Source organism: Orbicella franksi, chromosome 13, assembly GCF_964199315.1.
Source record: "Orbicella franksi chromosome 13, jaOrbFran1.1, whole genome shotgun sequence".
Lineage (NCBI taxonomy): Eukaryota > Metazoa > Cnidaria > Anthozoa > Scleractinia > Merulinidae > Orbicella > Orbicella franksi.
The window spans coordinates 6,071,727-6,087,894 of NC_138157.1; the positions used below are offsets into that span (position 1 = coordinate 6,071,727).

The 16,168-nt window shown below is 35.2% G+C and overlaps 1 protein-coding gene across 4 annotated transcripts in view; it reads right to left on the bottom strand.

Moving 5' to 3' along the window:
- Positions 1 to 16,168, bottom strand: part of LOC145466330 (protein FAN-like) — a 29,785-nt gene that overhangs the window by 11,393 nt on the left and 2,224 nt on the right. The window contains exons 1-22 of one of the 4 annotated variants that reach the window (XM_081450033.1): positions 12,784 to 13,054; positions 12,012 to 12,191; positions 9,968 to 10,066; positions 9,684 to 9,762; positions 9,235 to 9,290; positions 8,163 to 8,253; positions 7,782 to 7,850; positions 7,350 to 7,394; positions 6,929 to 6,981; positions 6,399 to 6,439; positions 5,875 to 5,966; positions 5,280 to 5,351; positions 4,675 to 4,774; positions 4,394 to 4,487; positions 4,056 to 4,138; positions 3,445 to 3,524; positions 3,259 to 3,349; positions 2,712 to 2,775; positions 2,239 to 2,290; positions 1,289 to 1,409; positions 591 to 722; positions 23 to 65 (exon numbers count right to left, since the gene is read on the bottom strand). In XM_081450033.1, coding sequence (XP_081306159.1) covers positions 23 to 65; positions 591 to 722; positions 1,289 to 1,409; positions 2,239 to 2,290; positions 2,712 to 2,775; positions 3,259 to 3,349; positions 3,445 to 3,524; positions 4,056 to 4,138; positions 4,394 to 4,487; positions 4,675 to 4,774; positions 5,280 to 5,351; positions 5,875 to 5,966; positions 6,399 to 6,439; positions 6,929 to 6,981; positions 7,350 to 7,394; positions 7,782 to 7,850; positions 8,163 to 8,253; positions 9,235 to 9,290; positions 9,684 to 9,762; positions 9,968 to 10,066; positions 12,012 to 12,191; positions 12,784 to 12,854 — 1,808 coding nt within the window. In that variant the 5' untranslated portion in view covers positions 12,855 to 13,054. Of the gene's footprint in view, positions 1 to 22; positions 66 to 590; positions 723 to 1,288; positions 1,410 to 2,238; positions 2,291 to 2,711; positions 2,776 to 3,258; positions 3,350 to 3,444; positions 3,525 to 4,055; positions 4,139 to 4,393; positions 4,488 to 4,674; positions 4,775 to 5,279; positions 5,352 to 5,874; positions 5,967 to 6,398; positions 6,440 to 6,928; positions 6,982 to 7,349; positions 7,395 to 7,781; positions 7,851 to 8,162; positions 8,254 to 9,234; positions 9,291 to 9,683; positions 9,763 to 9,967; positions 10,067 to 11,451; positions 11,550 to 12,011; positions 12,192 to 12,783; positions 13,055 to 16,168 lie in introns of those variants that run through there. The other 3 variants (XM_081450035.1, XM_081450034.1, XM_081450036.1) reach the window with 3 other exon arrangements.

The window sequence follows — 16,168 nt, forward strand, 5'->3', positions numbered from 1 at the left end:
CATCAATTTATTACAACCTTACCTGTCAAGGTCCACAGCCCCTTCGTATGTTAGGTAGTAGAACACTGAAATGACAAAAAAAAAATAGCGTTGCTCTCAAACTTAGCAAGAAAAAAAACATTATTTCACGTTGTTGTTTTGCAGAGGACGGCAACGAAATGTACCAGGAATTATAACGCACGAGCACAGCCATTTTACTACTAGAAAAAAAAACTTTTGTCAAGCAGCGTTTCTGTTGCCGTTGTGGCCGTGTTCTATTGGGATTAGCCGTTTCTAGTTGGTTCGGTTTTTTTTTCGTGTTCTATTGGGGAAAAACCGTTTTTGGTTGGTTTGGTTGATCAACTTTTTCAACCGGCCTCAAACCAGGTTGAAACGGTTGAAAAAGCATTTGCGTGCATGATTATGTCGCGTGATTGTAGCTCGCGTAACGACTATTTCCAGGAGTTACCGCGTTTCAACCGAAAATGGTTAGAAAAGTGTTCCACTGAGAAAAGGCAACCGTGTCAACCCAAACCGGTTACGTTTAAAACGGTTGATCCCAATAGAATACGACCTTAAACGCCCTATTATGATGCTACAGTAGCGCTTACCGTTGTCTGCTTGCCATGCTTCGTGTCCTCTTTGTTTATATCCAAATATCAAGTCTATCCAGTGATGTAGTCTCTCCGAGACAAAAGGACACTCAAGAGCTTCACGGTTCTTCTGAATGAAATCCCCTGGATCTAATTCATAAGAAAAACAAGTACATCAGATCTAAAACGTAAGTACTGTTACACCATTCCACAAAATAGCGAAACCAGATTTTCTTTTTGTTTCTCTAGTTTATTTCTCAGTCTCTGGGCAAAAACGGACGTGGTGAATGTAACGCATCACGTGTAACGTTTTCCCGTACCATAAGACAGTATAAAGAATGTTTGGTACGATGTAAAAAATCCTGATCACGCTTTTTTGACAAAAAAAAATCTTAGTCTTAGGCCTTAGCGAAATTGGGAAAAATCGGGTGTCGCGGTCTAACGGGAAGAGTAGAAGCTTAAATAAGGGGAGAAATATCAGTCTTAATCAAACGCTTTAATAACCCTCTCAATTCCAAACTTAGATCATTCAATTCTTCTTCGACATTGCCGTACACTTTTTTGACTCTAGCGGTTATGACAATATGGTGGCACATGAAGATAATTCATTTATCCCGCCGCGCGCGAGAGAAAACCTCTGGTACCTTGGGTATGTGAAAATTTAGTGTATTTTTTTTTCAAAGCGATATTTCTATGTTGGTCGTCCTTCGTTCTACCTGTTGCCCAGCAAGGAAGCTCAACATCCATGACTTTAGTCTTGTCCTGTTTGCAGCCCAATGGCAGGCTTTGACTGTTCAAAAGAAATTCACCAGAGGACTGGAAGAACTCTGGAATGAGCTGTTAAAAATAAGGGAAAACATTCCTAAGAGAGATACTTCACAAATTATAGAAGTTTCAACCTTCCACAACCAAGGTCGGCTTAACAATGGACTGCAAATTACAGTGACATACGCGAAACCACGGGTGTTTTCCATTATGCCAAAGATTCCGGAAATTTCGGTTGGAATTCAAATGGATGGGTCCGTTTCGGTTTCTTCCGTCTGGAATATTCGGGATCACCTCTGGAGGTGGTCCACTTATTTCGGTCGGAATATTCCGATCGAAATTCGCCGTTCCATTTTTGACAAACTGGTCTGGTTCTTTGCCCTAATTAGGGGATCAGAAAAGGAATTAAATATGGCAAAAGACATTCCTATTGGTTGGCCCGGTTTGATCAGAAAATGTCGTTCTATTTTCTTCGGGTATTCCCTCTGATCTCTGACCGGTCGGTTTGGCATAATGGAAAGCAACCCGTGACTCTTGCTCCTTTTGTTGGTTTCCAGGAAGTTTCAGTCAATCAAATTGCCTGGCAGTTAAACTACACTTGCATTTTATAGGCTTGAAAAGACTTGAGAGGGTGATCTTTTGTTGGTTTTCCAAACTTCTCAGCCAATCAAGAGTCAACAACTGCACGTACATTTCAAAGATTAGCGCGTGTGTTTCGCTGCAACAGCCGACTGATCTTGCATTTGCCAGCACTCAAAACAACTGAAAATTTACATTAACAATAACTATGCTCAGCATCAAAATTTCTTACTGTAGAGCACATTTTAACCTGCTCCAAAATCTGTGAACGTAACTAATAACCCTCTTTTCTCTCCTCCAAAACAGAAAGATCTGTACAAACCTCCTTGACATCCGCATGTCCTGTCAAGACATTCTCCCACGTTTCACCAATACTAAAAAGAAAACAAACAAGCAAACAATAGGCAATGAGCAAGAACATGTTCCCAAAACCCACTGGCAGGATTACTTGAAAGCAGTGCGGGTTACAAAAATAGAACGTTGGTCAGAAGAGGCCTTCGATATTTTTCGGTATGTTGGTGACATGTCACTATGGACAACTTGGTTTTACTCGTTCCCAAGCAATAGATGATACCACAGCAATAATAAGAAATACCAATGAAAAAAAGACCAAACCTAATTTTCTAAACAACAAACAGAATCACCACCACCGTATATTCAGAGTACAATTATAGTTTTCCTATTTGTAGACGAAATTTAACAGCGTGAACGGGATTTCTTCACCATAAATGCGCAGCTGATCGGCAAACCTTGGGCAATTCGTATTTGTTTCTTGCACGCGTAATATTTATGCACCTGTTAAACAATCTATCCGGTTGATCAAACTTTCCTCCCTGTAAGCACAGCATAAACTCTGGAGCTACAAAGAGAGACAAAGCAAAGTTCAACGACAAATATAGTGACAAATATCTGATTGATGTATAGTGGCGTCACAAATAATCTCAAGTGTGTACGGAGTGAGGAATTGAAACGAAACTTGTATGCTTTGCAATAAGTGGCAATAAAGCTGTGAAAACATGACACAAATATCCGGGAAGACACACTGTAGAGGAAGCCCAGATTTAAAACGTTCCACCATGGCTACGAGAACTCCACCACTTAAAACGTGGAGTAATGAAACATGATCAAATAATTTTGGAAATGTAAGGGTAATCACAAATAACTTTGGAAATGTAAGTGTATTCACACACTTCATCACTGCCCACAAGAGGGTTAATTTAATTTAAAAAAGTAAAATCTCACAAAAGCAACATCTTTACTTCAAAAAATTAAGCAGGCAGGAATTATTTCATTGTTCTACATTTTCAAAATCTTTTCATCTACAGCTCACAGAAATTCTTACCGACTCTAACAAGATAGTACAACACATATCCAGGCGTTGAATAATGAGAACCATATAAGAACTTTGGATCGGGCATCTCTTTACATCTCTCCTGCAAATACATGAGATTTACAAATCAACAAATTCTATTTTTTAAAAAGACCGTAAGAAACTGATAGTAAATACATAGTTAAATATGCTTCATACCTTCAACTGGGCTAATCTCGATTCATTTAGGGCTCCTATAGGTTTTGACAAATTGCGGAATGTTTCTTCTTTGTTTAAATCTGCAAACAAACCAATATTGTACGTTAGATTGCGCGCTATCTATGACATTGTGTACATGTAGGCTGTTAAAGAGAGCTATCTTTCAAAATTATAGTAAGAGTATTAAGGAAGTACAGAGACCCTCTATTTTGTTTTGCGTTCGTCCAGATTAACCGCGGGGATATGAGGGAGCAAAAAGTAAGAGGATGGGATTGGGGAAGGACAAAATTGTTTCCTCCCACTTTGCTCTCGCGCGCTCAACGAAAAACGACATGCAGGGGAAAAAACGTCTGGGAACAAACTGGCAAACTCGATAAGGCCATAAAGCCCGTTGTACAACGTACTGTTTCCAGAATTCTTGAAGAATCTTTTTCTGCAACCAAACATTTTATTTAAATCAAAGAAAGCTAAGAAGATGACAAATTATTGAACATCTTGGCGAGTCATCAAGTTCTTGCACAGCAGATTAACCTTGAAGAACTGATGATCAACCATCGGCCTCTTTATGAAGTGTCTGTGGTAGATTCTCGTGTATTAGTGACGGAACTTACCAAGCTCGGTAGTTTTGTAATCCGCTAGTACCCAGGGAAACACGGGATACTGTGTGAGGTCATTAAAACTTCTATCTGCTAAACTGAAAGGAAACCAGACATAGTTACTTAGCAACAAGGCAAGAGTATTCACAATAGGGGGTCGCTTAGCGGAGTAAATCACGAATTGTGGTCTCACTTAGAGTGCTCAGGACGAAACGCCACTATTTTAATCCGTCACTTGAGAACGCTGTCTGTCTGCTTTAAAGAGGTATCTCTGACGGGCCAAATAAAGCTTGAACCACGTAAAATGGAAAACTACAGTATTATTCAAAGTTAAATTGATAAATTTTACTAACCTATTTAAGTACATTAGATATTCAAAATTTGAAATAGCTCCATTCTGCCATCTTAATGTCATGTTCTCTTGTCTGGTATCTTCTAATTCAACCTCTACAAAAACAAAAAATAATTATGTGCATTTAGTATAAACACAATCACTGCCAAAGGTCCTTTCAGTTGATAATCACAAGCTTGGGTTGGAAAGAAAACCTGGTGTGAAACCTATAAATACAACAACAAACTAGTTTTAAAATAAAGTATTTCAGTAAATAATATCAATGGCGAGTGATTTACTGACCTGGTTGTTGAACAATTTGTTCATAAAATAAATCTCGTTCTTTAGGTGAGTTGAATATAAGATACATATGAGAACCATCAGTCGAAAATACTTCTACACCCTGGAAAATAGAAAGCAATTTTTTTAATTTATATGAATGCCAATGTCACCTTGAAATATTGATGGAAAATATTTGTTTTAAAAGAAATAAGAGAAATCTCATGAAGATATTTAACAGTGCTACCAAAACTTAAAAATAAAAATCAGCTTCACAAAGACAATATTGATCTCAGCTGTCGAGTACAATTGTTTTTTTTTCATTTAACTTCTCCAAGAAATAGGGGTATAAAATTTAGCTATGTTTATGGTGAGGACACTCAAAGTGTGAAAACTCAACATTTTTCATTAATTTTTTGTGACCACAGAATGAGGGTTCTTCATATCAACAGGAGAATTAAATTTTGTTGCACTGTTTATATTATAAACAATATGAAGAGCTTTCATTCATAGCTACCAAAAAAATATACAAAAATGTCAAGTGTACACGGTTCAAATATGTATGTATTAAATTATTTGGAAGCTAAATACACAGCATGCAAATTCATAGAAATTTACGGCAAGCGTACCACATGTCTAAGAAGATATCTCCTTTTGACAACCCTGCATATCTTGGATAGTTTGCATTTAACGACTGGACACTAGATAAACAAAAAAAAAAAAAAATCAAGAAACGCACATTGATTAAATTTCTGCAGATGAATCAACAACATTACTTAAACCAAGAAACAAAAAATGACCTAGAAGAAATTCAGTGTAGTAGAGTAAAGGAAAATGTATCTGTTCTAGGTAAGCAGCAAATAAGAATATTGGACAAACCATTTGTAAAAATCTCAATTATATAGTACAAGACGTTTTGGGCCTAGCCCTTCCTTAGTGCCAAGTTTTGAATGGGACCTGACAAATATCTAATAAATTTGAAATTAAACATCATTTAATGAATTTGTTAAGACAATTAGCCAAATGCTGATCCCACATGTTAATAAAACTTTTAAGAAAACTGTAAATTATATCTATTCAGTGGCCTCCATATTATTATAAGTTATTCCAATCTGTTACTAAACAGGTCCAGTGAAGTAAAATTGAAAGCAATGCATTATTCAAAACATGAAGTGCTAAGTCTGTCTAGCTAAACTAAAGAGGCCTTAGACACCAGAGACTCACTGGGTCGGCATTGTTGAAAGGTTGAAAGTAAAGTCTGGAAGAAGTGAGCATGATGCGGCCAGGATTGCACACAAGAGGAGTGATCCGTTTTGCTGCAAAGAGAAAAAAAGGCAAATTAGTATCAAAATTGTTGAGCAGATGTCATTGGTTACTCTATTTATAGTGTCATTATCAAAAGTAACTATTGGGGAAAGGGAAGGTGGATGGGACAGGAGAGCTCTGTCTCCTTATAGCTACCACCACACCTCCCACCATTCTCAAAGTTGAGGTCCTGAATGTGAATTTGACTGGATCCTGGAAACAGTTTTAGAAGTAAACAGCACTTTCTCTTCTATTGTTTTATTTTAAGTAATCAGCAACCGATTATTAATTACTGCAGCACTGGCACCAAAGAACCAAGATATCCAAGGAAAACCCATTTAGATTGGCTTTTGATGAGCAGCTCTTGCAGGAGCTAAAAAAGGATTGTATTCAATCATATATGTACATGCGTAGATGTTGCTCTTAATCACAAAGAAACATACCCATAGTTTCCATTACAATCTTTTCATGTAAATCTTCTAACCTGAGAAACACATAAAGAGCAGTTATTAATAATAAAATCAAAAGTACTCGTACATTTAATTTAATAACACCATCAATGGAAGTATTACATATACATTATTACCAAAAACCAATTACTAGACCAGTGAAATTTGTGTGTATATGTATATATATATTCTAGAACTGAAAATACTTACTGTTTGTATGTTTGTGTTAAATTAATCCATGATTTCAAAATATCTTATCAAGTGAAGGTTTACTAAATTTAGATTCTGGATAAAAATGCCTGTTCTTATTGATTGTATGGTTCATATGTTTGCATGAGGATACATAGCAAAAACAGATGATAAAATGTTACTCGATCTACACTTCAAGGAATAGAAAATGGTGGCTCAATACAAACAGTTTCAAACAATTATGAAAAGTTGACATAAAGGTACCGAAATTATTTTACATATAGTGTGTTTATACACAGGAAATGAACTGTCAACGAAAATATAAAGTAACTTACCAACTGGTATTAAAACTAACTCTGGCCTGCCTTGACTGGACAATTGAATTGATCTGAGTGGAGGAAAGATACATGCAATGTCAAGTGATTGTCAGAAGCATTATTTTCAATTGGCATTTTTTCATTTTTGACATAACTCAAACTGCTGCACATATGTACATATACTTAGTCTAATTATAAATATAATGCTTTCAAGTGGTATATACCATGGGGTATCCTACAAGTCATTTGCATTTCCTCAGTATACATGCAAACCTTTAAGCAAATTCAAGAAAATTAAATTTCAAGAAAATTAAGACAAGTGGTACAAAGGATATTCCATGGTACACCACAAGAAAGTGTTGTATGACTATTTTTAATTCAATTCCAGAATTAATACTAAATTAAATTAAAATATTAGTTTTTAATACAGTCCACCCACCATAGCTTGCTGATCAGCTGGCATGAGAGTAGATGCTCTGTGAAGCTGTTAGAAACAACACAAAAACAATTAAGCAAGCAGTCTCTATATAATTTATTAAATATATCTCTTTAAGACTGAAAAGCAAATTATTAAATAAATTAAAAATAACATTTTTATGACTTGTATGTTCACTTGTTGACTGTTTAAGAGACTGACTGATGATCAAGAAAATGACTGATTGATAAATAAATTTAAACTGACTGATTGACTAATGGATTGATGTACTGATGGATTAATGTATTAATTCATTGATTATTGATTGATTGATTGATTGACTGACTGACTGACTGACTGACTGATTGATTGATTGATAAATTGATAAATTGATTAATAATCAAACGAAGCGAAATGAGTGAATACATGTAATATCAGAACATGTGAACAACTCACCTGTTCTAGTTGGGGTAATACAAAATTCAAAGCTACAAAATTGAATGAAAATAAATACTTGGCCTTTTCCTGCAAAGATAGCAAATCAATCAATGACATGTTAGTAATGAAAATAGCTAAATACAGCGTATCATACTAAGCTGATCTGCATATAATATAATTCTTACTAGTTTTCTGCAAGTTATCTTACTATGAAATCAACATTTATTTTTAATTAATAATTAATACAAGGCCTCTCCATATTAAGGTAACCTCTCAATATTGCTTAGTTTTGAGAGTTAGTTTAGACCAGTTCTTCAAGATATAGTTACTGTTGCTAAATGACGACTCTATTTTTAACAACATTCTTATCACCTCTCTCACTCTGCTTTTGGTACTTACTCTTCTAAAGGTATACGGAGCTATTGTGTTGCCCTCTTTCATTTCTATGACTTGTTTCGACTCAATTGCCAGAACATCTCCTTTGTCAATTCTAAAGCAAACAATAAATATGCCATGAACTTTTATTCACTATCATGGCAGTCCCCCAGTTAATATATAAAAAAAGCAGATGAATGAATGGATAGACACACTGATCAACCAGCCCATTGGCAGATAGATCAACAGTTCCACCAACTAACTGACCAACAGACAGACTGACCAACATAACACTGGCAGACTGAATGATGGATGGACAGGCAGAACAACCTCTGATGATTGACTGACCAACCAATTGACTGACTAACCAACCAACTGACTGACTGGACAGATTGACCAGTACTAACTGACAGTGACTGACTGACCAACCGACTAGACAGATCGACCAGTACTGACTGACAGTGACTGACTGACAGTGACTGACTGACAGTGACTGACTGACAGGGACTGACTGACTGACTGACTAACTGACTAACTGACTGACTGACTGACTGACGGACAGATGGATGGATAGACAGATAGATACATGAACAGACTTTTTAGCTTTTCGTTATCATGGATGTGTAGTTTTTAATCGCAATTTGTAGTTTATATTAATTGTTTTTTGTGATAAATTCTTTATATGCTATTTTTAGGATATTTTTCTATTAGCTTAGTTAGAACTTGTTTAAGTATTTTTAACATATTTTTATATTTCTATTATTGTTTGTCATGTTTAGTTTTTAGTTTTCAGTTTTTAACTAGGGCCTCTAAGGATTAGTTTTTGTAACTGTAAGAGTTACCCTAGTTAAATAAAAGTATCTTCTTCTTCTTCGATGACTGATGGATGGGCAAAGGAATGGGCAGACAGATAAGCAGATGGATAGACTGATGAACTGACTGACACACACGCATCCACAAAATGATAGACTACATGATCAGTAATTGCACTTTGGACTGATAACATGAATTGCACACATATTTATCTGCTTGAATGCAATCTTGAAAAAATCACAGCAGAAGGATTCTTGACAAAACAATGTTGATATCTCCTTACCTTGACATGAGAGATCCAGACCAGTGAGCAATTGAAATACATTCTCTAAGGGGAAACTGAAATCAAACCATTTCAAAGCTGTGTCACTTAACCAGGAAATTATTTGTAGAGCTTTGCACACACCTTAAGTAACAAAACTTCATTATTTAAACTCTCTATTTTATTTATAGCACATCGACTCAACTAGCGATCAAGTCGTTAAAATTTTATCTTTCACTTACCAAGCAAAAGGCCAACATTGTGGGCACAATGAAACAAAATCACACAAAACATATTTATTTCTCATTCTTTAATCCAGATATTTAAAGGTGAAGACGAACTTGAAAGAAAGAGTTTATAATGAGTTCAGGGATGTAAACTCAGTGGGTGCAAACTCGATGGGGTGCAAAACAGGTAGCATTCCTATTCAGCACTTGACAAATGTTAGTCACAACAAAACAGTCATGTACCTTCAAAATTGGGTAAGATGTATCAATCGGATCAAAAAGTATAGACTTTGAACATATCTTTAATCTTCCTCTTTGCTTCCTGTAAAAAGAATTTAATAACAAATTCTAAGAATTAAAGGTGACAAAAATTATGTCTTATTATTACAAATTAAAAATATACATAGAATCAATATCCATCTATATTGCCTTGCCAAAGCATCTGGCAATAAAAAGCTATAACTGTAATTTATCATTATGTTCAGATAGGCATGTGTGATCAACTAGTACAAGTAAGAGATGTATACCTTTTGATGGCTTCTTCTTCACGCAGGTCATATGGATAATGAAAAACACTAAAATCTTCAAAGTAGATCTCGCCTGGTTCTAGCAGTAGCAGGGAGAATCTAAAAACAAATTTAAGGACAAAACAAAATAAAAAAATCACCCCATTTGCCACAATTCAAGAATTTTAATTGAATGTCAATATGAGATTAAAGAATGAAGAGTCTGGAAAATGTCATCGGAGCCTGCTCTACTCATTCAATTTAATCAATAAGCTAATATTTCACTGTTCAAAGAAATTGTTACAACTTTCTGAACAACCAAATACCAGTCAATAAGTGGATACTGACGAAGCCATGGATACTAATCAGGCCAATTAATATTTCAATAACTGGTCTTTTATGATAAGGAGCACTGACAAAAGCAAATCAAGGAAATAAGTTTTGGGGACCAGTCATTTGTCGTCTCCATTCTCTAGGAAGTTAAGCAGTTGTTTTCTTCAATTTGGTTTTGTTTTGACTAATTAACAGCAGGACTTTATGTCATCCATTTTTGTCTGTAGTCACAATAATAATCTATTGTCTTGCGATTTACTACAAATCAGGCACTTGCTTGACAGCTGTCAAATTTTCTAAAGATTGGGTACCGGAACTGGACTAGTCTCAGCTCTGTTAGCAGAATAAACTGATGACCAATTTTCTGGTTGTCATATTTTAGATAGTCATCATGGTCCAGCCTTGACTATGCAATGATATAGATAAGATGGGTCATGTCTAGACAGATCATAGATCTCAGGGAACCTATCTATCAGTACAATATAAATAATAATAATAATAATAATAATAATAATAATAATAATAATAATAATAATAATAATAATAATAATAATATAAGGTGTTTCATTGTAACCTAACGCTAATTTAGAGCATATTTTATTGCTGTCTGAAGTGCTAAAAATAACTCTTTCTCAGTAAGTTTATTATTGCAACAGGAGAAACATTTCGTCAAAGAAAGTGAAAAGTTCTGTCAAAAGTTAGGTTAGAGCTTTGAAGGCATTGTTTTCATAAATACAGCGTAGTTCAGTTTGGAGACAAGCGTATACATCATATTTCTGTTAGACTCTCGTTGTTTAGTCTACAAGGCAATAAAACTGCCGAATAAATTCAGAATTTCCGATCGGTGATCAATACATCATTTATTTCATGCCAAAATTGTGAAACCTCAAAGATTAGAGGGATAACAAGACGATTGATTTAAACGAAAGTCCATGCAGACTTTTCCACATCAACAGTATAAATTTTTGGATCTTTTGGAGAAATAGGGAAGCTTGATCAAACACATTTTCAACTACTTTAAGAGCACAGCTCTGACAAAACAGCTGCTCGTGCGCTCGTCGCCCAAGTGTTTTCCCAGTTTCGCTAGTTATGACCACAAAAAACACGTTTTGAAACATTAAGATATGATAGAAAATCTAAGAATAAACTTCAAATCAACAAAAAGGCGGTACCTTTCTTTCAAAGGAATTGTATGAGGCTCCAAACCAGAACTTGATACCAATGAAAGTTCCGCCATGTTGTAAATAAGGCAGCGCTAGTGCCAGTCCTTTTTTGAAACTTTTTGTCTTTTCAAGATCAGACCGACGGATTTTCGCGCTCTGAAAATCTTCAAAGATCTTCAAACGCTCTTTGTGAGCGCGTTTAGCTTATTACTCAGAAAAGCATCGCTTCAGAATTAAACACCAGAAACTACTATAGTTCACGAACTAACTGAACTCGCAAGCTTATACTTTGGGCGAAAGATCAATAAATGTCGGAAAAATTCCCTTTTATTTTCACTAACCAGACTAGAGTCGATTCTACTAGTATATTTCTCGTCGTAATACAGGCGGACCTTACAACAATTAAAGTCATAGGCTAACGATTTTTAAAGAACATCCAAATCGTTTTCAAATATTTAAAACCACTCGACTTGTCGGAAGCAAGCGTGTTTGACCACCAGTTGTAACCTTAAAACCTACAAAACCGTAACTTCTGTAAACTTTACCCAAAAATTAGCCTGGCCGCTCACCTCGTGAAGTAATCTTCGTAAAAAACGCCTTCACTATTTGGGTATTCTCGACCACAACTGCATCCAGCGGAGCTGTCCGAATTCCCCAACCGCTTCCGTACTTTGTCCCATAACGCCATAGATTTGTCAGCTAACGTGTGAACACTGCCTCGCACATTGCTTCCAATTCGTGAAGTAGCCCTGTGGAGCGTAAAATTTTTGTTTTACCGGCTTTAGTTCGTCAAGTTTCCAAGCGCTCCGGATCGGAAATTACTTGGAATTAGTTAGTGGTAATGGTCTTGGCTATTTTCGTTCAGGGACAATACGAAACAAGCTAATTTGCATACGTCATTGCGGACCAAAAACCAATTTACCACCGAGTTGATTAAACCAGTAAAGGAAACTTTTAGAAGGGTTTATAAAGTGCGGTTAAGTTTAGCAATCATTTTGGCCACATGTGGCAATTTGTCTTAGAATTATTTCATGGTTAAATCAGCCAACTGAACTGCGAAAAATTCTTTCCGACACAAGCTTCTGAGCCTATCGTCGTTTTTCGAAAAGTTAAACTACAACCGAAAGGCTGCTTTCATTGTGGTATTCGAACAATAATATTTTTTTATAGTTCTTTGTATTCATAAACAGCGTCAGACTAATGAAGAAGACGGGAATTTTTCATTCGGCGATAGACTAAAATATGCCAGGCCAGGTGGTCGTAAACAGATGGCTCACTCCTGAAAAACCCTGAACTAAACACTGTAAAACGCATTGAAGGAAAGTAGGAGATATTTTTCACCTTTTCATAACCGCATCCAACCGTAAACTATTTCTTTGTCGCCCAGTGTTTTTCGAAAGCCCATAGTTCATTACAGAAACTCAACAAGTTGACAAAACTCAACCGCAACGATAAGCTGAGCGCAGGACAATTGTTTTGATAAAAGTGAGTTGTTATGGTGATTCGAGATCAAAGCAGGTGGAGAGTGTGAGATCATTGAAATTTGCACTGATCACACGATTGCGCGAAAAAAATCTAAATATCGAAGATTGTTGAAACTCGTAATGTTTCCCCGACGAATTTTAAAATTCCTCACGGGGAAACTATCCTGTTTGTAATGACAATTACACATTTAATATAACTTTATTTCGTTTTGATTTGCGATTTCATCGATAAAAACGTTCTTAGATCAGTTTCACACATGATTTTCGATGAACAAATTAAGCCTATTTCCTTTTATAATATAAAAGAAAGTTCACCATAATCAGTCAAACAGGAACTCAAAGTCATGCGTTCAAATTTGAATAATCTGAATCTGAAATTCAAATCATTGATGTATACACTCTATTTTGAAGAAGCTCTTAACTAACTCCTTTTTTGGTAAACTTAATACGGAAGACACCTATTTAGCTTCTACAGTGTACGTAAAATGAAATCGAGTTTACCCACAAAAAAGACAGGATATGCTTTTCTCGACTTTCTACAGGATTATTTGATCCCTTGTGTGATAAACAAACATTTTCTTGGCGTCTTTGAAAAGATCAAAGAATGCTTTCAAATTTAATGGAAAATTCAGCGAATAATAATAAATAATTCAGGTCCATGCTTTGAAAAAGGAAGCCACCATGTCCACAAACTATATTTACAAAAAAAATAATAAATGATTAACAGAAAAATTCCCGTGTACTGTATGATAAGAAAAGTAAATTCTCTCACCCGAGTGCCACGATATTTAAATAGTTCCAAACGTTTCGGGTTTCAAAGCTATACTTAATTTACTTTTCTCTTATTTACTAAAGGACGATGTGCAATGCAACTGATTATCAAAATATAACATAACGAGAAATTGCTTAAGGATTCCTTAATCAATGAGAGGTGGTAATGCGGCTGCAGCAATTTTTTGAACTTTAGTTTAAAAGTTATTCGAGCATTAGAAAAACGTTTATTTCATTGGGAAAAAATATTTTAATCCTAATTGGCAGTTACTTTGACGATCCCTAACATGCACAAAGTGCATCACCCGATAATATGAATGTCGGTTGTCGTTATAAAGTATATTTAAACCCGATGTTAACAAAGAGCCGACACGTAAATATTATCTTCTCAGAAAACCAACAAGAAGACTGCAGGGTCTGCCTTTGAAGGGCTTTCTACTTATTAGGCTAAATGCATGCAACTGCAGTTGGTGGACGTTTGCAAGATAACATACTTAATCCGCATGAATCTTTGCACAATTTTACTTCCTATGTTTTTGCGTCCCAATGTACGATAAATATGACAATTTAAACGTTCCTGTTTCTGACCAGAGATAAAATTTCTTAGAGAAAATACTGGTCTCATTATCTATGATCATGCGAAAAGCATTACAGTGTATTATCATATGTAACATCAAGTCTACTATGACATGCCTACTGTGATTTTCCACATTTCAGGATTTTTTTTTACTGAAAGGTAATAACAGTAGTTGATTACTCATGCAGTAAAAGGCCATATTGTACCTGGTGTGATATTTTACTAATAAACGCTCATCCTCTTCAGTGTTACGATCAATTTGGGAGTTATACCGTCGCAACCAATTACCCTTCTCTAGCTGTCGTTCACAAAAGATGGACTTTTGACACGCTCTTGTTTATTCTTTCGTGAGTCGCGCAAAAAATTAATTAGGCCTAACTATTAAAGAATAAACAAGAGGGCGGAAACATTAGGGGGTGGTGATCATAAATAAAGCCTAACACCTTGACCTCGATGAATAAAGAAAAGTTATTTTTTCCGGCGCTTTAATTATCAGACAAAAGTATCGATGGTTTGGCATTAATACCTTCTGCAGGAGCGCTGTTTTTGATGCACGCAAAACGATATTATAAGCTATTAAGGTTAGAAGAAGTCCAATTCTGACTTCTTCTCTTTCTATTTCATAACAGTCATTAAATACCCTTTGAAAAGCCCAAAAATCGTGTTTATTTAGAAATGCCAATTTGTCTCTTTAGATAATGGCCAAATTAAAGATAGGAAATTTAAGAAATGCTCTTAGAAATGACAAAAAATACATTAAGTAAATAGGTACATTACTTAATTCCTGAAATTATTTAGATACTTTGATAAAATCGCGCACCCTCTGTGTTGTTCTAATTATCAATTTAAATTTTTGTCTTAGCTTAGTACAATGTTATTCAATGTTGTTGCGGTCCTTTTGAACTTTACCATTTCCAAATCTAAGTAAGTGCGACGTGTTTCGTGAAAATTGAGCATTGTTGTGGCGGCGTGGCCGAGTGGTTTAGGGCGCTGGTTTTGTAATCTGAAGGTCCCTGGTTCAAATCCTCCTCCCTACCGCTATCTTCAACTCCTCGACTGTGTTGTGTAAATCGCCAACTGGTCAGCCTCCCACCAGTTGAATTCTTAATAGTTTTTGTGCTATTTAAAATATATGTTTATTTATTTACAGTGTCCTCAGTTACCACAACGGTGCTAAGTACATTTGACACTTGTACAAAGTTATTTGTTTATTTTTATTTATTTATTTATTTATTCATTTATTTATTATTGTTATTATTATTATTATTATTATTATTCTCATTATTATTATTCTCATTATTATTTTTATTATTCTCATTTTGGGCGTTGGTCCCAACACTTTGGAATAATTCATGTCCGCATTAAAACGAAAAGTTCTAATTAAGAATAAAATTCAGCTTCAACCTTTTCTTATAATTCAGTTAAGACTCAGGGCTGTGCGTGATAACATATGACATAAAGGCGCTAGAAAGAAATGAACAAGTAATAAAATCGAATTTTTTTCTAAAGAAAGAAAAACGCAGGTAAAATGCTTTGTTACACTTTATCGATTAATTTGCTTAAAAAATAATTTCAAAAATACTTACCCATCAAACAATTTTCTTTTATAATCAAATTAATCATATAAAGCATGAAAATACATATATGTTATTGAACTAGTGTTAGATTCGTATTAGGGAAATATAGGTCGAGTTTTTTTGGAAAGTTTATCATAACGGTTCTGTTAAAACTCCGCTGATAAATTATCCAGAGACCGGTAAATTAACACGCGCGCCAAAGTCAAAAGCTGTTATTCATGTTTTTCATGTCGCTTTAAAGAGCCCTAAAGAAAGTTAAACTAAAATTGTCTACAAAGTAAGAAGTAAAAAATAAATATTGGCCGTTTTCACACTAG